Raw genomic sequence first — 27,473 nt, 5'->3', positions numbered from 1 at the left:
CTGACTCTTTTAAGTTTGAATCTGAGACTGTGAGGTGACCTGATACAAGTTTTCATAATCCTCAAACAAAACAAAAAAGGTAACCCTAGTGGAATCCGGTACCTTTGCTTCTTTCAAGAAACAGTTGGATGGGGCCCTTAATTCTATTCATTAATAGTAACAAAAAGGTCTAATTAGGCCTTATGTTCTTATTATCAAAACAAGCCTTTTATTATCTTTTCTTATGATAAAATGTGGTCTGTAAATGATAGTGGATATGGTTATATAATGTAATGAGCTTGAGCATTCATTTTACTACACTGGTGGCTCTGTGGCTAAGGATCTGCGCCTGTGACTGGAAGGTTGCTGGTTCAAATCCCGCGGCTGGCAGAGGAATCCTACTCCGTTGGGCCCCTGAGCAAGGCCCTTAACCCTAACTGCTCCAGGGGCGCCGTACAATGGCAGACCCTGTGCTCTGACCCCAAGCTTCTCTCCCTGTCTCTGTGTCTGTGTCTCCATGGAGAAAAGCTGGGGTATGCGAAAAGACGCATTCCTAATGCAAGAAATTGTATAGGGCTAATAAAGAAATATTATTATTATACATGCTGTACTTCGATACTTGGGAATACACTGCACAATGAATCTGTTCTCAATATCATTTAGTGACTTACAGTATATATATAAAAAGAGCTTTGTATGAAATTTTCTGGAATACTTTCCTTACAGTCATTCTGTAACTTCTCTGTTAAATAGTAACAGACATGACAGTCGAATGATATCTGGGCTTAGCGTATGTTCATTAATCAGAAGTTGACAGCGCCTTTGCTAACTGCTCCCAAATCTTTTGATTTTTTGTTTTGTTTCCTTTAATCCTGCTTGCAGAAATAAATCATTTTTTAATGTTTGCAGTCAGCAGTCAGAGGCAAGAATGGGGATTTCCAACAACTTAGCATAGACATAGCCAATTTAATAAATGAGACCACATTTACCTACTGTACGTGATAACAAATGTGGCTGAATAATAAGATATGTTTACCTAGGGTAGAACTTTAAATTCATTACTGGCAAAACGTGACACTTGCTTAATTTTCTGTACCACTGAAAACACATGGCTTTAATATCTTACTTAATCTTAAAATAAATCTTACTTAAACAAAATAAAATCATGTGATTTTAGGAATCTTAAATCTGAAATTCTTCTCTAATGTAGTTAATTTTTACCTCCTAAGTGTACTGTTTGTCAGAGTTAGAAATGAGTGAACCTATAACCAATAATTTCCTAAATATTTGTCAGCTACTGTGCTAGAAAAGGTCATCATTGTATAACACTGCATAATGCCTACCTACAGCACTACACCTTGTGCTAGTCTTGCAGCAGTGACTGATACAAGGTGAAATGTTCAGAACTTTCAGCAATCAGAAAATGTATTTTTCTTAAGTTAAATATTAACTAAAACTGTACTATGAATCTCTTTGCATCTTAAACTTATGGTGCTAAACATGGAAAATGTCTGGTTTGTGTGTAATTACACACCATTTGATGGTTGTCCTTTTTGCGGTTCACAAATGTATTCACTTGCACTTTTTTGTTTATTGTGGATTTACATGTCTCCTTGTTGAAGTTCAGACTGCTATCTATCCTTAAAGAAGTGACACCATAGTGGCAAAAGGTGTTCACTGTCCTGAAACAAATGGTTTGAACCAATTAAAGCAGGGTGAAAGCATAGGGATTTAAAGCTTTAGAAGGAGAACTGTTGAGCAATACCTTTTATACCATTATACCATAAAATATGCTTACCACCCCCACTACCTTCAGTTTTTGCTTTCATTCTCTTATGTGTTTATTCCACGGAGCTAACAGTCCATGTTATTTTTAGATTCTAACTTCAGACAAACTTTGCTTGCTCCCTCCCATCTCCATGAACATCAAAGGCTACCTGTCGACTGCCCGCCTACTACACATCTACGCTACTTCATCTGTCTGTTTGTTTGACAGGGGAACAACTTTTGAGCTCGGCTTCATCTTACAGAAACAGGCGTGCCTCTTCCACATTTGTTTGTCTTTCCAACTCAGTGGCATAGGCAGTGTACACAGTAAATGATAAAAATGAGCCTAAAATTCCTCCCTGTTGCTTTACAAAGGAGGAAGTCTTAATATTATAATTTACTATTTCATTACAGAAAACAGTGTTTCATATTGATGCATATGGGGGTGGCTTATTTTCAAATTACAGAGTTTAGAATTTGTCAGTTGTGAGACCAGCTTGAGTAAGTAAATTATTGCAGTTAATAAAACACCTCACAGATCAGGGAAACAAGGTCACATGCTTTCCTTAGTTCTTGTGAACAGTCTGGGGGTTGAGAAATATATAGGCGATATATTTAAGACAATGATTTATTGATCAGAACAATCACTCAGAAAGTAACATTTACAGAACATCATCTACAGTTCCAGAGCTCAAAACACCCCATAAGCTGTCAATTGCTTATGCTGACAAACATAACTACACTTAGAGACCTCTTTAAATGGGTAATGAAGAGTATAGTATTTTCATGAAATAAATAATCCCCTGCAGGCAAGACCACACAAACTATGTTCAAAGAAAATAACCTTTTAATTTAAGAGGAAAAGTAAGTATTTCCACATTTATGAGACTCATATTGTTTTCCCTAAATTTAAGATGAGTTCCTTCAATGTCCAGAGCCTGATAGGTTTAAGTTTGTCAGTGAGGAATCTGAGTTGTGATGATTGTCTGCAGCACTGAAACCTGCTCACCTCTGTATTTTTCTTTCATTTTCTTTCTGTTGTATCTCTTTTCTCCTTTGAAGTATATCTTTTAATTACAGAGTTGGTCAAATAAGCTATGCTGGATACAGACAAATAACGTTTCAGTTGTGAATACATTCAAATCTTCAATTCAGGTGGGGGCTGCCTATCGCATCAGATAACCCTGGGACCTGAAGACACTAACAATATCCTCTTCTCTGTAGCAATACAAATAAAACTGCTATGTGAGTCAAAATACAATGACTAATTTGCATATTCTTACCCGACACATAACCTGTTCGGATTTGACTAATTTAGGATTTTAGATTTCTTTGAAAAGATAAACTTAATATTGGGTGACCTCTCATGTTTGCAATCGTCAGTTTTTTTATTTGTTATTTTAGCTCATTTATTTTAAAATTATGAATGTAAGTTAGATATAAATGTGGTTTAAAAATATTGCTAAATAAAATTCTTTCATTAAAAACATCAAAGAGAAATAGAAGAGAAGAGCAATTGGAAAAGAAAACTGCAGTATTCGGACTGTAAAAATAGTTGAAATAGATGACAGACTATAATCTGATTCGATGATGTTAGGCTTTAACATTGTTCATAACTAAGAGATCAAGAAAAAAAAGGTTTGCTCCCTTTGTGCAGATTTTCCTGGAGCTGGACACAATCACATATTCCTGTAGGTTGTTCTAGTGTATCCTGAGGTTGTGTTGAGAAAAAAGTTCCGGAGCTGTCCTTGACACACTTCTATTACAAGGGATATAGTGAGTACTGTGTAAGAGGATATTTTATCTGTTAAACTAGTGCCAAACTGCAGATCAGTTTGTTAGGTAAACCCACATCTGGTGTAAACAGCCTGCCAAGTGAGAAACTGGATATCTTCTTATTGTACAGAAGTTTTACAGCCTGATTAGATGTTTAATGTCCAAGACTGATGCATTTTCATTTCTAAAGCTCTTCAATATTTAATTATAAAAAATGTTAGTATTTAATTATGGTGAGGATCTTCACTTATAGTAAATTATAAAAATATCATACCAATATAAATTTAAAGAATCAACGCAAACATTTCACATTCATGATGAATTTCAATATCATATTGAAAACTTCTTTAGAAGTCAAGGAACTGTAAGTAATCACTAATCTAATGATCTCTAAAGAAATTCTAAAGACTATTCCAATTAGTAAAAAAAGACTTCATTCTCAATACTAAAACAGCTGGCTTAATTTAAATGACATACATGTGATTTATGACATACATCTGGAAAGAAAAGCTTGAGATAGATTAACACATCGGAAGAAATGGTTTGTAATTAAGGTCAAGGTTTATCAGGCCATTTCTAAGTTATACAACAGTGTATGTTCTCTGAGTAGAGTGCTCTATTGATATGATAACCAAGTCACAAGATTATTTGAAAGTCACAGCTTACATGTAGTGAGTATCCATTTTCTATTTGCTTCTTCCAATTCAGGGTCACAGGGGATCTGGAGCCTATCCTGGCAAGCAGTGGGCATCAGAGGGCAGACACACAAACACATACTCACACCCTGGGGAAATGAAGCCGGTTAACCTAACAGTATGTTTTTGGAATGGGAGGAAACCGGAGCACCTAGAGGAAACCCACGCAACACAGAGAAAACATACAGACTCCATGCAGCAAGCATCCCAAGTCTGAAATTGCCACTATGCTGCCCATATCATGAGCACTGTACCTTAGTTCAACTCAGAGTCTGTTTGCTTCAGAGCTACTTGAGAATGTAAAAACAGATTTTTTTTTTGAAAAAATGAATGCTTAGACACTGAAATTGAAATAAAAAACAGAGTTTTGCTTCAATATAATACTTGCTTTTAAAATGGGACATTTTTATAACAACGTAACATCACTATAACACTACAGAATACATTATTTTAGCTTGCTGATGACTGCACTCCTTAAAATACAGTACTAGGTTTTCTTCACTAACCCTGGTTAGTTCAAATGGAATGTAGCCTTCTTTGGTCACTGTCAGCTGACTTTCTGTGTAAAATTTGACATAGATCATGGCGACATAACTCTAGGAGAGAGGCTTCTAGAGAAAGAAGAGCAGCCCACATGTGGCTGGGTGGTCCCATTGCATAGATTGAGCATACTGTCTAAGCAAAGGTTAGTGATGTAAGACAGCACTTCCCCATTATTAATGACGGCATTCCTTTTCCGGAAACCCAGGTTGTGAAGTCAATCATTTGTAAAACATGCCATCTGTACATTCATATACAGTAATAGTTATGTTTCCTATACATGCTGAGAAAGAGCAGGAGGTCAGGAATATGCCAGGAATAGGTCAGAACCATCTAGTACCTGTTCCAAATTTGGCTGCCACATATTTGGAAGAGTATAGAGAAAAAACATACTCTTTCTTTTCTTTTATACTACTCTACTTTCTCTTTCTTTTATGCTGAAAAAGTGGTTTCCTACCTGTTTTAATTACAACAGCCAAGCTTAGGAGACCAAGTTTGTCCCTCATTGTCTAGAAAATTGCTGATATTGACATGGGTTTCCAATATGCCATTTGTGCCATTTTAAATTTTGTATTTGCCATACCGTACATTTAGCTTTAATATTTGAGTAATCTCACTTGAACTACACTCTTATTCATGTAATTGAAGAGACTATTTACCCCTGCAACACATTTCATAAGATGCTGCACATACTGTATAAATGCACTCATTTATTTTATCTCACCTGACACTTGCGTCATGCATCATATTTAGGAAAATATAAATCTAAAACAGAAAAAATCCTTTAATACATCAGGGTTCCATGATGCTTTACGTTTTGACTATATTGAAAGATTTGTAATAGCTTTGGTGACTGTTTATCAAATATGCACTCTATAGCTGTTTTGCTTCATTAGAAGAAAATGCTATCTAAAAAATTTATTTCTATCAATGCATTTTTTTTACTTTAAAATTCAATCACCTTTGCACATGCAGCATGAAAAAATTCTTCAGAAGATTAGACCTCTGCAAATAATTTTAATTTCCTTTTTGTTATGACATTGTAAGTTAAAATGAAACTTCATCCCCATTTTCAGTTTACAAATTACAATTTCTTGAACTTGAAGGTAAACTGGTCAAAATGTAGAAACCTCTGGCTAACAAATAATTGGGGGACAAAATAAAAAAATGCATTTTTTGATCAAACATTTAGCCATGTAACGTATTTGTAGTCATGAAACTTTGATGTAGAATTTAATACAGTATTTGTAATATACTGTACATGACGTGCTCCACATATTGAAAGAAAAAACAGAAAGCAGTGCATTGATAATTAATATGAAAAAACTGTGATTTGATTTGATCCGAAGTATTCATATCCTTTCCTTCAGCTAACCTAAATTACTGTAGGTGCACAAATTAATTTTGCCACACAATTAGTTGAGATTAGAGGGATTTCTGTATTTTATATCACCAATCACACACAACACAACAGCTCTTTGGGCCAGCAAGATCTAATTATAAATGATGAAAAGATTAAAACAGCCTTAAAGTTTGAACTTTGAAATATACATTTCACCTGGGTGCATTGATCTCAAAAAGCATCAGATCCAAAGAAATATGAGACATTAAAAAATTCCTACAAAATATTATGTTTTATCACAATTGCGTTTGCAGGGCTTCAAGTGCGTATAAATCCAGGGAAATTCTGTGTCTCTCAGGTCTGTACATGTATTATTGTATCTCATTGCAATACCTTTTCATTTCAACAGTTGTTTGTGTTTGTGCCCAGAAAATATTAAGTAGCCATGCTGGTTACAGGAATATCATTCTTAAACTTTACTTCTTAAGCTTACCTTGTCACCAGTTCAAGATTAAAGCACAATACAAGAAAATAAATGAAAGAAACAAAGGCAGGGGGAGACCAGGAGCTAAAGGTTTCCAAGCCTGAAGCTTATGAGTGATGATTAAAAGAGCAGAGGGAGGAGGGCAGGCACAGAAGATAGAAAAGCCTTCCCTCTGGCAATGAGATTCCCTGCAAAGGCATGATTGTTCTTTTGTATACCTAATGCCTCAGTAATGATGACAGATGTGTGATTAACTCTGCTCTTCTTAAACACAACCGTAAAAGTGAAATCAAATACAAAGAAGAAGCTGGTGGCTCTACTTAATCTAACCTCCTGTTTAGACTGTGCTCATGTGAACTGCACGGGAAGTGATGAATTGCTGCATTATACCTCTTACTCCACCCTTCAGCACCATTTATGGGTCGTGGAATAACATGTTTTAGTTACAGACTATACTGAGAACTTGACCAGAGCTGTGAGCTTTTGTCTTTATTATCTTATATGACATCAGTTTCAAACACCACTAATCTTTCAAGGGTGTTATTACATAGTTGAAATCATTATCCATTAAGTTTTTTTTTCTCCCATAAAGAAGCATGTTTAAGACCATAATGGGTTTGAATAGGTTGAGTAACACAGAGCTTATGTTAAAAAAATGGGTAACCTAAGCATTTGAGTGTGACTCAGTTGGTCTGGTGCCAAAAAGAACTATTACTGGTTTATGTACACATAAAACCATAACCATAAGGTGTGCTGGAAGTGAATGCCATTGGCTCCACCTCCACCTGAAATGGCAAAGGTTGTAATGTGAATGTTTCTGCATTCTAGGAAAACGTGATTTATACCCTTAGGGTAAACCATTGTCTGAAGAATTCCATATATAGTGGAGAGTTACTTTGTTCTCTAAAGCAGCACTGATGGTGTCAGATAACACCATAGGATGCCTATTAAGTAATGGAGCTTATCTTAATGTACAGCTTGTGATGTGCCATCAGTGGGAGGCCTTGGTTGTTATCTCTAAGTGTTACCAGTGTAAACTAAGGAGTGAGAAAATGTCATAATGGGTTTTTAAAGCATTTTATCAAGTCAAACTTAAGAGTTTGTTTCCCAGCTGAATGGCTACTCTAGTATGGCTTAAATATTTGACTGTGGAAGGATTGGTTTTTCACGTGGTCTCATACCACATCAAAAATGATTGTGGGAGCTAAGATGTCTAATGCAGGTTTCTTGGTTTGTGTAGGACAGAAAGTTTTAAACCAGAGCACCATGTTATGATTAGTGAAAAAAAAAGATGATGGGCAGTTAGGAGGGAAGAAATTATTACAACTCAAGAAGTTTATTGAGTTGTTTTGGAGATGTTTTGCTATCGTACCTGAGAGAGTTCAGTAAATAAATAGCTAGGAGCAAATCAGTTAATGCTGTGCCCAACAGTAACCATCCATTTTCTAACCACTTTAACTAGTACTGGGTCACAGGGGAGGTGGGGCCTAACGAGCAATAGGGAAATCGCAGTTTACTCCCTGGATGGGAATGCCATTCAGTACTAATCACCACAAACATGCCAGTACTGAACATGAACATGTCATCATTGATTTGAATCTGACCATGTCATCTCTGCTTGGTTCTTAATGATCTTCTAATATCTTCTGTTGATATCTTGGCTGCTAAATAGGTTGTTAGTGTAGGACTAGACTTAAATGAATAAGATCAGGCTCACATTACAATTGCTATTGCAGTTATTATTGTTTTTTTTTTCAGTTTTACAAATATAAAGGAAAAATGCAAAAAATTCATTCACTGCTTCATGCTTTATGCATGTAGTGTTCAACCCAAATGACTTCTGTTCTTCGCATTTTCTAAGACCATAATTTATGTACAGTAACTAGGTACTTAGTTGTTAACATATCTAGGGTATATTAGCTGTATGAGTATTTCAAATGACAGTTTTAGGTTGTTCAGGTTTTATTGTAATTCACTGTAAGACTAGTAATTATTGTATGTAATTTGTCTAAAAACTATGACATCTAAAGTGGCTATATTAGTACTGATAAAGAAAGAGCAACTGTGCAAAAAACTGGGAAAATTACTGAAACAATAATTTCATACTGCCACCCAAGTTTGTTCTCTTGAAAAATACTATTTTTGTTTCATTAAAAAACCCTGCATTTTGGCACTGGATGAAAAAGTACTTCCTTCAACAAATCATTTTGAGTGGCAAACAAGAATAGCCTGAAACCCTCCCTATTTCTGAATGTTCCTGATGTGACAGTTCTCTGGCAGGGTGTCTGGTGTATTCTGTAATTATCTGACAAGGTATGTGAAGGAGTGTAGGCTTCCAAGAAGTCTCCACAGCATTCCACTGTCCTGCTGGCTCCAGCCAAACAGTGTGGCCTCTGTGTGTTACTGTAGCAACCCGTCTCACCCTTATCTGAGAGTGCTGTGCTCTTTTTGCCCATTTAATACAGACCATAATTTTTCTTTCTCTTGTAAATGTCTCAAATGGGTTGGCAGTATAGAACATGCCATTTCTGATACGTATCCTTGATTAAACTATAACATAAGACTTCCTACCATACTGCAATACATGGAGTATTAACTTTTGTCATAAGAAGGAATATTTTTCTTTTCTATTTCTAGATATGTATTTTGCACATAAGGTTTTGGTTTTGCTTCAAGGTGGGTTTTTGTGTTAGTGTTAGTTGTGAAGTAGGTTTTCCTCTAAGATTTGCCAGTACTTTGGTCTATCTTCCCATTAGTACTAAGAAGTTTCCCAGTCCTTATTGATGAGAAGCAGAGCTGTAACAAAATGTTGCCACCATGATTGGCTGAAAGGAATGATTTTGACAGAGAGTGATGAATTATATTGGGTTTGTTTCAGATTTATCATTTTTCATTTAGAGAAAGGTTCTGACCACAAAACCTTTTGCCACGTGTTTGCAGTATCAGTTAAGTGCTTTATTGCAAACCACTTGTGGAATTTATTTTTTCAACTTTGTGGAGTGACCAGGATATTGTTGACCTATGGACATTTTCTTCTTTCATATTACCCACTGAACTCACTGTTTGTTGACCTAACAGTGGCATCCCTAACCAGTTTTCTCCTTGCCTGGCTGCTCTGATTGGAGAAACAGCCTGATCTAGGCAGTGTCTGGGTGCTTTCGGCTTCTTAATGATTAAATTCATGATCAAAGTCTCTTGGTCTTCATAGTTGAATCCTTGCTTAAAATTCCTACCTGATGGAGGGACTTATACAGTAGATGATGTTTTAATTTATTGTAACACCCAGAAATTGCAACAGTACATTGTGAGAGTACTTGACGATTTTTAGAAATCAATCACACATAATAATTTGCAATTTCACAAATGGATTCTAAATATACAATATACAATTTATTGATATAAACTACATAACAAACAGAATATATCTGTGATATGAAAGCTTGAAAATTCGCTTGATAATTGATAATTTTAAAAGTTAAAATATGTTTTTGCTGAATAGACAGTTGCTATTTATAGACAGTTCTTTATATTATAGCTGACATGTTTTTGTGTTGAAGACATTTTAAAGTGCAAGGTTACAAGTTTCTGGGCAGCAGCTGAAATTCAAGCATGAAGAAACAAAAAAAAATCTAAAGAAAGACATTCTTCATATTGTATTTTCCAGTGCGAAAGAGGTCTACTTTGGTTAGAGAGGGGCATTTCATTAGATCTGGTTAGTGGGCAATTGAATGATAGTTAACATTCATGATCATCCAGCTATAGGAGACTCCAAAAAGAACCTGACATTCCTAAATGATGATACCAAGTGCTTCAGGGTTTTTATTATGCAGTATAAACTGATTTTCTTAAGATTTCAATTAATTATATTGTATATTTAAGAGAAAAATATACAGTATACTGGATGTAATATTTTGCTTACACAGCAGCTGAATAAAATATACAGGTGCACAGGTTCCACTGTATGAAAACCCATCACAAAAGAATACAAAAAATACACTCTAAAAGATTCAGTAGTTTTAAGTTTTATGCAATAAAAGCTTTGTCTGTGTCAGCAGCAGCACTCTGTGCCTCATCCCACCCTTACCTCCAGAACCATGGCTCAGAGCAGTAGAGAGCTTCATTTAAATGTTTTTGAATGGGCCAGACTCCAGTAATACCAGGGAAGAGTATGTGGGCGCTCTTGATGCAGCAGTACCATCTTAAACTGCAGTCACACCATCCAGTCAGATCTGTTTCAGCCATTGCAAAAGGACTGGTTTAGAGTGTACACAGAGGATTAGGAACTTGCTTTAATATGGTCCTGTCTACTAGCAGGCATATACACTCCATAAAAAATAAGGGGATCATTCTGATATGATTTTTGGAGAAAAAGTGTTTGTTGTCCCAGATATGGAAAGTACAAAAAGAAGAGGAGCCAGGAAGTCTCTACGCTTTGTCTAAATATCTGTAATTTTCTTAGCCCCTAGAACAGTTATTTCCATATATTCTATGTCATCTTTCCACTGATACTTTTCTTTCTTCTGCCTATGGCAAACCCATTATGCGAATATTATTTTGGTGTGAGTCATCTTTCTGTTTAACCACCTTCCATTCCCTACTTTACAGCTTTGCGGTTGCAGTACCGTGTATCTTTTTTTGTGCCTATTATTGCCTGAGACCAGTCCAGTTTGAGACTAATTGCGGAAAAGCTGTCATCTGAATGTTCTTAGTCTTAGTCATTGCAGCAATCTGGGAACTCAGCGTCACCATCTCAGTTTTGTCATATCACACCTGCTATTCTGTTGATAGCTCCACCAGCGTGGCCAATTTAGCCAGCTCTGGAGGATCATCCTTTTTTATATTCTTTAGTTGAGGAACAAGAAGAATTATTATGTATTTTGGCTCCCTGTCATCTCAGACAAAACAAAATCAGTTAGTGAGTACTGCAAAAAACAAGTAAGACGTAGGCTATAACATGAACACTTTGAGTTGCCATCCCATCCCTGTACTGGTTACCTGATAGCCTGTATATGTTTCCATTTATTTTGTTCAGCCCCCATTGGAACCAAAATGTACCGTCCATTTAATCATGTATACATTAATTTTTAAATTATTTTTCATGTGTAAAGATTCAGATTCTTAAGGCTAATGTATCGCACGTCTGGTTAACCTAGTATATTGCATATGCTGTTCTCCATCTGTCTGAAACTGGATTTTAAATTGAACATGAGGCAGGAGGGTTATGTCCTGGAAATATACAGGTACACAAGGTTAAGAGTTAAAATTGGAAACACTGACAATGAGCAAACAGCTGTTTACAAGCCATCTGTAAAAGCTCACAGACATCTGGTCATCTGACATAGATACAGAGGTGCCATGTTATACTTGGCTTTGATGGGCAATATGTCTTGTGCTGGTATGTGTCCTGTGTGCCTGCTATCTCAGGGTAGCTCATCTTGGCAGAAACTGCAGGCCACATGACAGCACAGTGAGAACACTAATAAAAGGGATGAGAGTGAATTTGCAGGACACTGAAAAATGGCTGCATCCCACAATCCTAGAGAGCAGAAAGACCACAAAATATTTATTTTGGTAGTGAGATCAAAACTGTTGCTTTTTGACCATTTGTTCCACTTTTCCACCAAGTTCACCAAACTTCTTTCATGAAAGTGAAAAAGAGCAAAAAGCAATTTATACTCAATAAATATTAAACTTAAAAATAGCTTGCTAATGCTCCAAATCTAGGGAATCTTAAAATGCTCTGAAACAGCAAATTGCACTTAAAACTTGGTTGTTTTCTTATTAGAAAAAATAGAACCCTACATAAATAAAATATGTTATTAAATATGAATTGGTGTTTTTAAAGATCGTACTTGGCTTTTCAAGACAGGGATTCCAACTAGTGGTACAAAGTATACATTGCAACATTAAAGTCTAGCAGGCACTGGAAAATGAACTGTAGCACTTATCATTTGTGGGAAAAATGTTATGCAAAACTGGAAGTCTGCCACTGGAATTGAGTGATTGGTGAAGAAACTGACTCACTGTAACACAAAAGATTAGGTTTGTTTATGAAATTTCTGATTGCATTATTTTTCAATGTTACCTTGCAATTCAGAACAAAGTACTCTTTATATTTTTACATTATTGTCATTATTATTTTAAGACTATAATACAATATCAAAGAGATTCTGTGACGTACAGTCACAGGCTTGCACTGACCTAAAAAACTGTACAGGCCAGTTCCTAGGGAAATTGTTTTTTTCCCAACTGCCTATGGAAAGTATTGTTTGTAAGTGGAAGAGAGTTCCCTCTGTATCTTTTTAGGATTAAAAAATACAAAAACTGTAGGGAAGCAAAAGCTGTAATTCATAAATGTACAGTAATGAATAGAGCTTAGAGGGAAACACATGATAAGTAAATGTAAAATAATACATGCTGTAATTGGGTTGTAGCTGTATAACCTTGTTTGCAAACTATACTATGGAAACATCACAGCTAATTGGCCTTTAATGAGCAGATCTGAGCATGGTTTAACCATTCTGTTTGGTAAAAATAAACAATTATTTTCTAGGGATAAAGAAAATGTCAGTGTCCTTTTTAGAAATCTAAACTTTTTCAATGTCCTTTAGATTTCTCTTTGTAATTTGCTGAATGTGCTGCTGTGTGTTGTTTTTTTTCTTGAGCTTTTACTCTGTAGCGTTTTTCTTGTCTTCTTTTTTGCTATTGGGAATCCCAAAGTAGCATTTGTGCTTAGCAACCATGGATTTCTACAAGGTCTACAATGATGTGACCCTGACTATTTCTGCATGGTCTTTACGCTTTTTCTCAATTTCTTTTGATTTAGCCCATTACACCCTGTCGTTGCTTTGTAACTATAGAAAACATATGGCAGAGTTAGACAGACTGAAGCATTCATGCATAGTCTGCTTTGGATTTTACAGAAATAGCGCTGAAATGGTTTCTCTCTTTTTGTTTCCATTTTTACCTTTTTGTAAATAAATGCAAGAGACATCCAGGGGAACCGCAATTAAGGGAACAGCAGAGAACACTAAAGCGCTGGTATTCAGGTCGTGTGATCGTGTTTTCATTATTCTGAGAATGTTTCCTTCAGGGAGGTAATAAAATCCCCTTTTGACATGCTGCATTTACTGTGAATAAATGCAGGAAGACAGCTCAACTTTTCTGAAGATTGCAACAAGCTGGGGCAGATAATTTGGATAATTTGAATTATTGCTGTTTTGTCTTTTCTCTGTCTTCTTTAATGGATAGGTTTCCATGTTTCTACATTCTTTTTCAAGAGACATCACCTAATAGATATTTGCACTGGAATGTCAGCAATCAAAGTATAGACATAAATTACTGGAAATGAGCTAGACATAGTGTACAAAGTACTTGACCAATTTGCCCAGATTTTTGGTCATCATGGCCACACGATCTTCTCTAAGCATTTCTACACTCAGCATCTCTTTCTCTTTCTTCTTTTTTTTCCATAAAGCTGCACAACCTGTTCTTTTCACTTTCTGGACCAGTGCAAAACATCAGACCCCTCTTGCAGGGGTTCAGTTTTTAATTGACTGCTCAGTAATGAACTGTCACACACCTCCACATCTCAAGTCATTTTCAGACTGGTTTACCTAACTTACACTACCACTATGACTTTCAGATCTCAAATGACTGTTCAAAATACAAAACAAGATGTTTGATATTATGCTTGCTTTTTTAATGTAAACCCCCAAAACATGTCTTCATAATGAAGGAGATTTCATAGTGCAACTATATGTGTATTCATTTGTAAAAAACATATGCATAAAGAATTCACCCTCTTCCTATTATATTCCATTTCATTGGATTGCAAATAATGTATATATATTTTGAAATATATTTTAATCAAAATATTTTCCTTGCAGTGTTTTCTTACTTTTAACAGCTTTACCATTAAAGTGTTCAGTTTCAGCATTCTAGTTTTGATAGAAGCATTCAGTTTCAAATATTTTTATTTGATCTGTCTTTTAACCGAATGGTACATTGAAGTGAATATGTTTGCAAAGTACTAAATGTCAAAAGGTTGTTGAAAATTGTGACATAAGGTTGTTTTGTCATATCAGTTACTTTATTGCATTGTACAGTATGCTCTGTCAGTGACTGTGGCGTAAAAGATTGGCAGTCTAGATAATGTTTATTTTTGTATTTAGAATTACCGGCAGACATTGTTCAGAAGACTCTATACTTTACTAGGTGGGTCCTCTATTTTTTCACATAAACAGCTAGACCCATAGATTTATGTTGTTGGAAGACAGTATCATAGACTCTCAACACAGTTGGTGGGTGATATGTCCTTGTAATAGCCAAGAGCTATTAAGAGATTTTATAAATGTCCTGGGCATTTCAGCAAAATTGTAGTAAAATAATATCAATATGGCAATACAAACAGGTTTATCAAAACAAAGTAGGGCATTCTGTGTACTTTAGACAAACATAGAAATTACATTGTGTCAGATTATCACTTGACCAATTGTATGAGGTATCTGAAATTCTCTGTACAAGTTTCGGTTCAAATCCCTCCAAAGACTCTTTGTTGATATTTTGATTATTTTGATTAATTTTTTTCTTTGAATTTAATTTACGAACACAAAATGCTGTTAAAACACACTTTCTTATCCAAGCTAATTAGCATTTCAATTCCCGTCCAGTTTTTATTTTTTTGCTATGTGCCTCAACGTCAACTTCTTTTTCACCTTTGATCTGGTCAAAGATCTGTTTCCTTCAGTGGAGACACAGTGGCTGTGGGATCAGTTCCATGTAGGCACCCAAGGGGCACAAAGCATAGCAAAATCTGACAGTCAACTAAAACCTACTAATTGAACTCTGTTCTAAATAACAAAACACAGAAAAGTGAAAATACCTATTACGGTGATCCATTACAGCTTTTGAGAGCTGAAAAAATGTGACATGTTTTTGAAGTTTAATAAGGTTTTAGTCAATGTTTTTCATCTTCACTGCAGTCCAGAACCATAAGCAAGGAAATATATACTGATTGTAAAGTTGTCAACTATGGAGATGCATGAAAATTATAGTTAATGGTTTCAAATGTTGAAAATGTATTTCTCAATACTGAGTAACTACAGAGTATCTCCCAATGCCCTGGAACTGTGTAAGAAAATAAAGTATGAGAAACTGGAGTTTCTCTTTATCAGATAGAAAACAAGCACACGAAAAATCTTACATCTTTAAACATATCAGTAAGAATTGCCAAAATATAACCCGAAACATAGATTGCATTTTATTCCTTTTAATCAGGTTTATGGTTGTACATTTAAAAATGCACAATTTTTAATGGTTAAAATTCAGAGTGCCCCTCTTAAAATATGTTCTTCTAGGATGACTAGAAGACTGTCGCTGGTTTCACTTAATAAGATGTATCAATTTGTAGAGGTTTGTTAAGTGACGTGGATAAGAGATCTTTAAGCAAGTGTAGCAAACCCAACTCTGCCATTCCCTTGGTCAAAAACAGAATAAAATTGCCTCAGGAACACATCTCCCAGAACCCAGTATGGCAAACCATCCCGATACTCCTCTCGGGAACCTTCAATCCCACTGGTGCAGTAAGAGTTTCCATAGTCGTCCTGGTACTGAAACATAGTCACAGGATGTATCCATAAAGTTCACTTCCTTCTGCAGCAACACTGTGTTTGCTTCTATTAAAACATATTACTTCGCCTTTCTCCTATTTTTTACAACCTTTCTCCTTTTTTACAAACTAAAAAGAAAATATAGCCAGCTGATAGAACTTAGGTTATTTGTATTATAACCACAACATAGAATATAGAACAATATAAAAACTGGTGACAAGCAAGAAGATTATAGTTAATTTGACTGCGATGATTTATATTCATTGCTTCCCTCAGAGAGCAATGCATTACAGATGCCTACGACAGCAGTGAATACTTACCACTAACACATAAGCAGAGGGCTCAAGATGAAGGTGAGCTCCATTCATGATGAACGTGAGAGGAGGCAAGGAGTCTATGCTGTCGCAATCAAAGACATACTGAAAATAGAGAGCAACTGAGTTAAATGTGTCCTCTACAAATTAGTGTTAATATGACAGCCAGGGCTTTGAGGTACTCACCTTTCCGTTCTGATCTTGTTGAGCTCCAAGAGCCTGATGGAGTTCATCTACATATTGAGGGGGGCATGCAAGAAGAGAGGTGCCAGTGTCTACAATCGCAGAGCAACCACTCTGGCACCAGCCTGTGCTGTGGTGGTCTATTTCAAACCTTTGAGAAAATTTGTTAAAAAGAAGCAAATCAGCAAGTACACATCGGTAACATATTTTGTGAAAGGTTTCTAAAGGAACAGCAACTTAGTATTGGTAACCTCACAAAATCATCTTTCTAGAAGAAATATGTTTTGCATTCAACATTTGTATAATATACTGTATGTCTAATATTAGTGGAAAAGAGCAATAATTTTAAATGAGATTAAAGTGAAAAATCCAGAGGAATCTCTGTGACATTGCAGTATTCGTGGCTGCTGCTTTTGTTCTGCTGTCTCATCCACAATTTTGTGTTTTCCCAAGGTGTTTTAGTATTTTGACAATTTTGTTTTGTAGGTTTTCATTTTAGGAAATTAAATAAACTTGAATAATTTTATAGTGGTGGAACCACTAGAAATTTCAAGAGCTAATTGGCTATTTACTAATTTACAGTAAGCTTTAGTTAACAATGTGTGGGAAACTATTGAAAGTAGACGTCATAATAATAACTCTTAAACCTCAAATGCACCTCAGCTCTTGAAATGATAATTGTAATATACATAATAAGACATGCATTAAAATAGTCATTATGGATAAAGACACATGTTTGGATTAGAATATTGTATAACAAGTTGATAATTCAGTGTGGGATTTATAGAAAGTAGAAGCTAGAAGAGAAAACACCTTTCATAAAAATGCTTTATAATGTCTGGGATGTGTGTCCACATGTGGCTTTAATATAAGTAACGAAGGAAAAGAAAAAGCACTAGCTTTTGATTCATGGAGATGTGGAAAAAAGACTCCATAAATTCTTCACCAAACTGTGGATTTATAATTTCACTTTTTAAGAGCTGGCATCAGCTACCACTTTGTATGATTGTAACTATGTTATGTGCAACAAATCTATTAATTCTTAATAAAGTAATGGCTTTGGCGTTAGTGCTTACCACTATGGCCAGACTTTTCTGCTGAGCCCTGGGTTAAGAGTAAAGAAAATGTTTTGGAAGTAATTAATAATTGTGTTACAAATATGAGTTACTTGTTGAAGCAATACTTATAGTCACTGAAGAGATTTTCAACTGATTGCCAAAACCTGGACAACATACCCTTCAAAAACCAGCTGCCAGTGGCTTTCATGGGCAACAGGAACCCAGTGAATTTCCCCAGTGTAGTGACTTGGGTCTGTTCCACCAAAAACAACTTCGCTGCCCCGTTCTGAGCTCCTTGAGATAAAATTACATACTGTAATCATTCAAAAGAGATAATTCAAATAATTCTAATTCAAGCCCACAGAATAGTATAAGTGCAGCTAATTACTTTTGTTGTACATATAATACAAAATAAAAACTTTTTTGCTTTGCATCATTTTACAGAAATATATTCGTCGCACTTTGAATATTTAGCATTCAGGTAGAATATACACTTTATGTTGAATACATGGAATCTCACTTGCTGAGGTAGAAAGCAAAGACAGGCTCCTCAAGCAAGTTCTCTTTTATCATGGTGTCCACAATAGTTCCTTCGTTCTGTTTAAACGCTAGCCCCATGATTCCATCATGTAGGGGTCTTGCAAAGTGGTTTCCTGGTTCTGTGATACTCAGACCTATCTTCTGGTTTGTGACAGTGAGATCCCCAAGCTGTGGAGACACACAAAAAACCTTTTCACTTTTCTGCTAATGATTGTAAGGAGGCAATGTACAGTAATTCAATAATTTATTAATCCGTGGTTTTCTGATATTGAACTTATATAGATGATGAAAAATGTGAACAATTAGCAATGTTTCTGTTGACTGAGGTTATTTTTATGTCTTGACTAGAAGATAGATGTCATAATGACCATAAGTTTATACCTTTCATCTCTCTGTCTCATTAATTTCTGAAAACTTCACTGCCACCAAATTGCTCACTCCAAATTGTAGTGGGAACACCAGTGTTAAAAAAGTTCACTTACAGTAGTTGCCCTCATATTCACATTATCAAATGCTCACTATATTTACTTTAGAGGTGAAGATGTATAATTGCCTCAGTTTACAGCAAAAAGTGTTAATCATAAATATGGGAAATCCTTTGCTGTTAATGATTTGTCATTTAACATTCCTGAATTACATGCATTTACTTGGTACATTCATTTCAAATGAACCTGTTTTTTTTCTCAAAATAGAAATTAACTTGTAGTTTGAAGATAAGTACTATATAAGTAACATTTTATATATCTAGAATAGAAAGACTAGAATATGTCTTTGAATGGTCTGGTCCATGCTACTTCAAGACAGTGGAATTTTATAATTGCCAAAAACAAGTGTTTTAATGGGGCACTCTGAGAAACTCCATTAAAAATTCCCTATTAAACAGCAAAAAACCCTCCACAGGTCATTAAAGGTTCAGTTTTTTAAGTCATGTCTCAAATGTATTTTTATTGGCTTTTTCTTACACTAACACTTATGTATTGCAGTTTTAGATATGCTATGATTGTAACATTTTCAGAGCATTGTGACTTATCTGATTTTTTTTATATATTTCTTTAAGGTACATTTATGAAAACATATTGTTGTTATCTTTATTATAGTGATTATTCATTCTCTGAGGAGAATCTAGTTAATACTTGTGAAACGTTGCACTTTACACTTCCCATAGAGTAAGACCCATTTACTTACAGTGACTGTATCATAGCCAATAACACCTGTGAGGCTTCCTGTTCCATAATGGATAGAGAAGGGCTGCTCATTGCTATGATAGGTGGAAGACTTCTGTGGGTTGAACAGTGGATGATGTGCTATGAGAGAACAAAGAAGAATTCTAAAATTGATACATTAACCAATAAGATGGAGTAATGGAAGGAAACCTATGATATTAACTGATAAGGAAAAAATAGAATTACCGGTCATCTTCTTTACACACTTACTGTATGAGACATTTTGTCGCTATATTATAAGGGTGCCACTGTGACATGGACATGGCGATTAGCACTTCTGCTTCACAGCTCTTGTGTCCTGAGTTTGATTCGGTTTGATCACGTGGGTTTTCACTGTGTGCTGTGGATTCTTCTCTCTTTCCAAAACATATTCTAGCTAAGTTAATTGGTTGTTTAACTTGTCCCTGTATCTGTGTGTGCCTGGCAATGGAGTAGCATCCTGTCCAGGGCAGAATACCGACTTAATTAAATAAGGAATATGACTCATTCATAAGCAAAACCTCATTGGCACTTCATTGGTCTTTTTCTTCAGAGTCTGATACTGTGTTGTCGACAGAAAAAAAAAGAATTTCAAAAGTAATTAAACTATTGCAACAAAGGTGTGATTATTGAAAGATTAAACAAATTTCTATCTGTATGTCATTTATCTGTCGTTCTTCTTAATCTTTAAAAATATCTCTATGAGCATAGAACAGCTTCATTTAAGGGTATTTTGCCTTACATAATCTACTAAGTACTAAGTACTTACTGCAGGCTTCACTCTTGCAGTAGACTGAGTTGATCCAGAGAGTAGAAGATCCGGTATCAAAATGGACATAAAAAGATTGTGGAGGGGTTCCTACATTAATTTTGCCAAAATATGCCATCTGTAAAAGTCAATGTGAGAGCTATTATTTGTAACTATAATAAGATGGTGCACACGTTACACATCAAAAATATAAACTGTATAAATTATTTATCTTGATTTCATACTCTTGAACAGATCTACAGTTCTGCTGATTTATCTTGCCCAGTATTAATTTAATTGCTTTTATAAACAGAATATTCCTAAAAAATGAATGTTCAATTTTACTGTAAGTATGACTCATGCCACAAATTCAGGATGGCCTGAATATAAAGATTTGCATGTAATAGTTGACTGAATTAATACTTGTGTAGGAGGAAATAGCTGTCTTTGTAATACAAAGAAGTATTTAATTCTTCATTATGTGGATGTCAGAGGATTGGCAAGGTGGTTTCTGAAAAGGGTACTTCCAAACATTTGTAACACAAGCACTTTAAAAATAATGCTTTAATTTATCCATTTTTGAATTTAGAAATTACTTTCTGAATCTTTGTGGTTACTTATTTGCTTTAATGCTCCAGAATAAGCTTGTTGTCCTTTAGTTATGCCATTGTACTGTACATGTTTTTTTCCCTGCAACTATTTAAACTGTGTTCTCAAGAAATTTTGTCACATGACATACAGCTAATGAATTCATACACAGTATATGCTAATTGTATTTAATATGTTTCTGTAGGGCTTGACTGCATTGTCAAAGTAATAATCAGTTTAAACCTAGAACATTAATTAAGTTTGTTTGCTCTGACTTACATTGTGATAATTTATGAGTTGTTCATTGTATGTACCAGGTGCACTGTACTGTTCATTCTTTAAAAATTCCTCCAGTTCTCCTCTCTCTTTCAGTTCCTCGTAGATAGACTTCATGTTCAACAGGGGGATTCTAGTGATAAAAGCAAGTCCAGAAATGGAGTGCAGATCCAAGGGGGAAAACAGCAAATTAAAATAATGGTTTGAAAAATAAACTTAACTGTATGTCATGCTAATCATGACAGTATCATAATACTGAACTTACATTTTTTATGTACGTAGAATATAGTTAGAGCCACAAAAATAAAGCTGACAATATGGTTTCAGTCATATTCTAATAATAACAGCAACACAAATCAACAAATATAAAGTGATATTATTCTTAATACTAGAGCTTTATGTTGCCTTTCTGAGGAAGTAACAGTGCTTGACAGAGATCAGAGCTGTCACATCCCCCAAAAGAATCCCCCAAACATAGATTTTGAACACTGGGTTAAGAGCAAGCTGATTTGATTGCAGTTTTGCCAGAATGGAGTAGAATGCACATAAAGCATGGAAAATGACAAGCACATTTGATGCAGGCTTGAGTTTGTTTGATTGAGTAGGTTCAGATGTGCAGTCCATTAGAAGCACACGTATGATGCAGGTGATGGAATTAACAGCAAGTTTGCAAACAGGTGGCAGTACTAGCATTACTAGTACTAGTACTAGTACTAGTAGCATTACCAGGGCTAGTTTTAGATTAGAACTCTGTATTAGCAACTAACAAGAGTAGTACTGTAGTACTAGCTATTCTGTAGTACTACACTACTCTGTATAAGTATTACCTACCCTGTGGTAACATGGAAGAGTAGCCTGATGTGGAAACAGGAAGAGACATTCAGTACCAAACACTGAAGTTTTCTAGATGGATTGAATGAGATTATATTCCAGGATGAACCTCTAAAACAAGAATTATTAGCCACATAGGCTGCTGGAAGCTTTAGGAGGGTGAAGAATCAAGGTTTGACGCTGTATCATTTCGACACCAGCTTTAGTGGGTAAATGGGGCACTCATCAATGTAAAAGCCAAGGCCTAAATGCCTGGGACAGTATGACCTGTGAATGAGGAAGGCCAGATCCAGTACAGACTGACACTATGTGCTTGCACCCGAGGGGTGGAGTGGGAGTCAACAACCGGGGGTTCCTTTAAGGACAGCAAAAAGGATTGGAGAGATGGAAGAGATGAATAACCAGATATAGGTTGAGGCCATAGGTGCAGTAAAACACTCGACCCCAAATGGAAAGAAGGGGGAGAAGAGAGAAGAGTGGCGCAGGCAGGTTTAGGAACAGAACAAAGTGAAATCGGCAGACAAATTTGCAGCAGTTACTCAGAATTTCTGGAAGGCTTGATGACATCAGAAACACTGAAGAAAAATGCAGATGGTAGAGTATGTTGGTAGTAGAGCAGCTTGTTTTCAGTGAAGGGTTAAGGTTGAAGAGTCTAGAAGGACTCTTGTCCTGGGTTTGTAGGCAATTAAAGTGATGAAGATAAGGTGCCAGAAATGTAAAGCGTGAAACTTACATTTCACACTGTACATTTCTGGGATAAGTGAGATGTACTAGAAAAGATGCACATATTGCCATGTTGAACCTTGGTGCTTTCAATGCACAGCAAAAGTGCAAAATTAGAATCTGACAATTGTCTGAACCTCTGTTCAGTAAGACCATTAATACATTCTGCTTTTAAGAACAGCTGCTATAGTAATGCTAGCAACTTTAATACAGAGTACAGCACAACATAACCAAGGTTACAAATGAAATGAGACACAATCTTGTAATTACAGTATGGATGCAGCTTAATGATCCAAACATTCTAGAAAGCCATATTTTTAATGTTACAGAGTCAGCTTCAACAATATGGCTTAGGAATTGATTTCAGACAATCCGTTGAGTAAAGATGTGTTTCTTGTTTTTGTCCTGACCTTTACTGAGCATTATTTCCATTTTTTCCTTAGGGCCTTTTATAGTTGCTAATTTTATAACACTTCCTTGGTTAAACTGTCTCAATGTCCTTTAGGATTTATTTTTTTTTTAAATTCAGTTTTCTTAATCTCTAGGAGTATAATATTTTCTTCAGATACAAAATTAATCTGTTTGCTGATGGTAACCCTTTAAATCCACTACAATACCGTACTTTAGTGTAATCAACACCTCAGTTGTTATTTAGAGTCTGTTAATTACTGTATAAATTAAAACACTGAATGCTGGTTCAGCTGAAGAATTGTGGTAGAACTGAAGAAGATTGGAAGGGACACAGTTCAAGGATCCCTGCACTAGAGCAGCATTGTCTCTCTTGTATTATGGTGACTAAGACTGAACACTATTCCTAGTGAGGTCTAATAAATGTGTTGTATAATTTTAACATTACTTCTAATTTTAATGCAATTATTTAAATTATATTCTTGATTGTAAGTAAGGAGTAAGTGGTTCACCTTTTTGATAATCTCTATTCTGTGTAGATGAGGTAAGTAATACAATGTGTACAGTACTCAACAGTTTTAAATGCTTTCCCCTGGTTTCATGGCACAGTATATACATTACAAATAGTTCTACTCTACTAAATATGAAATTGTTTAGGATTACAGCACTCAGGAGTACAGTGCTATTTATGATAACTAATACATCCATACTGGTCCTAATGATTCAGCTCAAATTAAACAAAATTAAAAAAAACATTTTTCTTATCAGTATTGACTATTGCCTGTATTTTCTGTAATGTATCATATGATTAGTCATATATTGATTGACATAATGATGTTATTAACTTCTAAAAGAAAACAGGAGTGGACTTATTGCATTAAATGCATCTCAGGAGAATAGTGCAAAACATTTTAAAATGACACTACAATCCTCATTGTTATTTGTGGAAGCATAACTATTTTTTTCCATCCTGAACTGTTTCAGAGGCAGTCTGAAGCCATGCAGAAATTCATGTTATGAAATTGACCTATTGTATCTAATTCTGTAATCATTAGCATTAGCTGGTAGGTATAAAAGTAATTAACAAAACTTGTTTTCAGTTTCCTCACCTGATGAGTCCCTCTGTAAGAGCCAGACACACCAGACCAAGAATGAGATGCTTCATCATGTCGGCACTCTGTTCTCCTGCTGAACACAGTGCACCGTGACCTGTAGTCTTTTATACCTTTTGTAGAATTCAGATCCTTAGCCATGATCTTATCTGCTCTTTCTGTAATGTTTGTACAGTTTTTCTTGAGAGGGAGTATATAAGTTAATATCATTATTCATTTCAAAAAGATAAGATAGAGTCTTAAATAAAAAAATAAATCTGAATTCAGCACGGATTTAAGCAGGATAAAAGAAAGTTCATTCTTGTATATCTTTGCTGCTTTGTATTTCAATCTTTATACAATTTCGATAAATTAATCTTGTCAGTAATTAAGTCTGGTTTGTATCATAACAAGAACATTATTTGATTATATACTGTACATATGAAATATTTTTGTTTTTCTGCACTTGTAGTTTTTGTGCGGCAGTTTTTGGCCAGTGAGAAAAGCAAATACACTAAAGAACTAAATGAACTTCACAGTCTCCTTGTGCTATCTCTACTTTTTATTTATTTTTACATACAGTATCACTGATGTTTTTTTTTTCTTTTATTAATTGAAAACCTCTAGAGTTGACTTTGGACCAAATGCTGAGATATTCATTTTTATTAATTTGTTGCATTCATTTTTATTAAAGCACAGGCTTCATGTAAAAGAGGGGTCAACTATCTCCATGACCAATGCAGTACAGTATAAGACACCAAAGATAAAAAGATGCTCATTCAGAATCATTGCACATGTTTTCTAGGGAATTATTAATATATTATTTGAATTAGCTAAAAGGTGCTTTGTAAAGACAGATGATAAAGGAGTCACAAGGTATTAAAATGTTTGCATTATTATGCACAATAATATAAACTGAGATTACTATACTGTAGGTATAATCCCTCCAAAACAGTTGCAACTGGTTGAAAAGGTGATTGCAAGGGAGAAAGGCAAGGTGATAATTATCTGACTGATGGAAAGTACAATAAATTACTCTGGGACTGCACAAGCATGTTTAAGACTTAATTTAGGCTTTCTATTGTCTTTGCGTTTTTCCATTGATGCCTATGAGAACACCTAAGGCATATTTTAGAACTAAACCAAAACATCCACTAACCACAATCTTTATAGATTTAAGCAAAATAAACAAAGAATAAGGCCTATGTTGTATTGTGGTGCCACCTTAGTTAATGCAGTCATAACAAAATAGTGGTGTTTATGTCAAAATCACTACACAAAATCATAGTGTTCTAAAAACCACAGTTTTGACCATGGTTTCTTGTATACAACTATCTAGGATCATGTTTAAAGAACGTAATAGAAAGAAGGTAGTCTTTCTATTATGCTATTAGGCATGTAATCATGCATGTAATCAAGAGCTTTTAGTTTACCTGGTTGTGCATAGGGGAATCAAGAACACTTTCCAAAAATGACAGAAATCAATATTTTATTCATGAGAAAATTCTTAGTCATTTTATTTCAGGGGCAAAAACAGAAAACAAGCATTTTTCAACTGTAACATTAGGCAAAATGTGTTTGCAATACATACTGTACTCCAGGTGTTATTTTTATAGTTGAATATTGTACTATAAGAATGAAGTTGTCACGACTATAGTCCCCCCTCCTTAAGGGTGCTCCAGCCCTTTCACTAAAGACTTCATTCTCTGCACCTGTTTCCCATTCCCTGCCCACCTTAAAAGCCAGGCGCTGACGCTCTTCCGGGCTCTGCATCTGATTTCCATATCGTGCGAGTCCGGGACCAGGAAGCGCCTGGTCCCGTTAAGGTTTTAACCTCCGTTCCCGTTCCTGTTTCCCGTCCGCCGGTTCCGACCCGGCCGTCGTGGTTTTTAATTCCGAGTTCTGATGGATCTCCTGGTTTTGGACTTACCTTCGTGTTTTGGATACTCTATGGATTATTCTTTGGGATTGTTCGCCTCGGCCACACCTCTCCGTGCACCAGCGCACCTTGGACACGCCCCCCTGTCTTCAGCCCCGTTTTCCTGCATGACGTTTCCCCAGTGTTCCCCCACTTCGTCGGATTGTGTCGTCCGCATAGGGTCCGGAAAGAACTGTTCGTTACAGAATGCAGAGCCAACACCTGGACCCCGCGGACGGCACCCTGGCAGCCTGGATTCCATCGGTTTTTTTTTTCTCCCTTTTTTTTCTTAGGGCTTCGGAGCCGCCCTGAAAAGGAGGGGCGTACTGTCACGACTATAGTCCCCCCTCCTTAAGGGTGCTCCAGCCCTTTCACTAAAGACTTCATTCTCTGCACCTGTTTCCCATTCCCTGCCCACCTTAAAAGCCAGGCGCTGACGCTCTTCCGGGCTCTGCATCTGATTTCCATATCGTGCGAGTCCGGGACCAGGAAGCGCCTGGTCCCGTTAAGGTTTTAACCTCCGTTCCCGTTCCTGTTTCCCGTCCGCCGGTTCCGACCCGGCCGTCGTGGTTTTTAATTCCGAGTTCTGATGGATCTCCTGGTTTTGGACTTACCTTCGTGTTTTGGATACTCTATGGATTATTCTTTGGGATTGTTCGCCTCGGCCACACCTCTCCGTGCACCAGCGCACCTTGGACACGCCCCCCTGTCTTCAGCCCCGTTTTCCTGCATGACGTTTCCCCAGTGTTCCCCCACTTCGTCGGATTGTGTCGTCCGCATAGGGTCCGGAAAGAACTGTTCGTTACAGAAGTGTTGATCCACTTTCACTGTTGATGTAGTCATTTAACTTAGTGGACCAAAACATTTCAGATCACTGTTTAAATATGCCAATGTCAAGCATTTGCTTGGGTCATCATGCATGAAACAGAAATGGAAAATAAAGGAAAACTTTAAAAGGAGGAAAAGGAGTGCAGAAAAACCATGTGTAAACTGTTACATATATGGAATGGTGGGTTAAATGTTTGATGCATAGTCATTAAGTTAACACAACAAGTTGGATAGTTAACAAAATATTTCCAATAAAAAGAAAAGTTAAAATCTATAGAGTGTAATATAGATTAATTAATTTAATGGAGCTGGCTAATCAACACACTCTTACAAGAATGTCAATTCACTCCCATGCATATGGTCATGTATCAGAGACACATTGTGAGAATGACTGTTTTCTCAGCTTGAGAATATTACATTACATATACAACTGTTTAATCTTTTATCTAGCAGTCATACTGACCAGCAATGTTGTCCAGCAAGTATTCTTTAGGGACATATCAATGTTATTCAGGCAAAAATGAAGCATCATAATACTATTGTCAAATTCCCAAAGGGAAATACTTCAGAT

General features: G+C 35.9%; 2 protein-coding genes across 8 annotated transcripts in view; one reads left to right on the top strand and one right to left on the bottom strand.

Annotated features, from left to right (window-relative positions):
• The window catches only part of tns1b (tensin 1b), a 264,722-nt gene that overhangs the window by 5,073 nt on the left and 232,176 nt on the right, over nt 1–27,473 (top strand). The gene's annotated exons all lie outside the window — the stretch shown is intronic.
• LOC148648957 (gastricsin-like) lies at nt 15,839–24,330 on the bottom strand. 2 transcript variants are annotated; one of them, XM_088604940.1, is made up of 9 exons: nt 24,175–24,329; nt 21,107–21,236; nt 20,261–20,378; nt 19,475–19,593; nt 18,270–18,457; nt 17,927–18,043; nt 16,695–16,842; nt 16,515–16,613; nt 15,839–16,194 (listed from the first exon to the last, which is right to left on the bottom strand). In XM_088604940.1, exons 1-9 carry the CDS (start codon nt 24,231–24,233, stop codon nt 16,027–16,029), a joined length of 1,146 nt encoding a protein of 381 aa, XP_088461066.1. In that variant the 5' UTR covers nt 24,234–24,329; the 3' UTR covers nt 15,839–16,026. The 2 variants fall into 2 exon arrangements, with proteins under 2 accessions (XP_088461066.1, XP_088461067.1); XM_088604941.1 differs by lacking the exon at nt 21,107–21,236 and having other exon boundaries at nt 24,175–24,330.

The sequence above is a fragment of the Lepisosteus platostomus genome, chromosome 14 (assembly GCF_059453375.1).
Source record: "Lepisosteus platostomus isolate fLepPlt1 chromosome 14, fLepPlt1.hap1, whole genome shotgun sequence".
NCBI classification, from domain to species: domain Eukaryota; kingdom Metazoa; phylum Chordata; class Actinopteri; order Semionotiformes; family Lepisosteidae; genus Lepisosteus; species Lepisosteus platostomus.
The sequence above is the reverse complement of the archived record's forward strand: the minus strand, read 5'-3'. Positions and strand labels throughout refer to the sequence as shown.

Coding starts and splice junctions, on each gene's coding strand:
- LOC148648957 (XM_088604940.1), bottom strand. CDS start 24,233: ATGATGAAGCATCTCATTCTTGGTCTGGTGTGTCTGGCTCTTACAGAG. Junction 19,594..20,260: donor CTGCAAGAGTGAAGCCTGCA/GTAAGTACTTAG, acceptor GTTCTCTCATAG/CACATCATCCACTGTTCAAC. Junction 16,195..16,514: donor CCTCTGCTTATGTGTTAGTG/GTAAGTATTCAC, acceptor ACTATGTTTCAG/TACCAGGACGACTATGGAAA.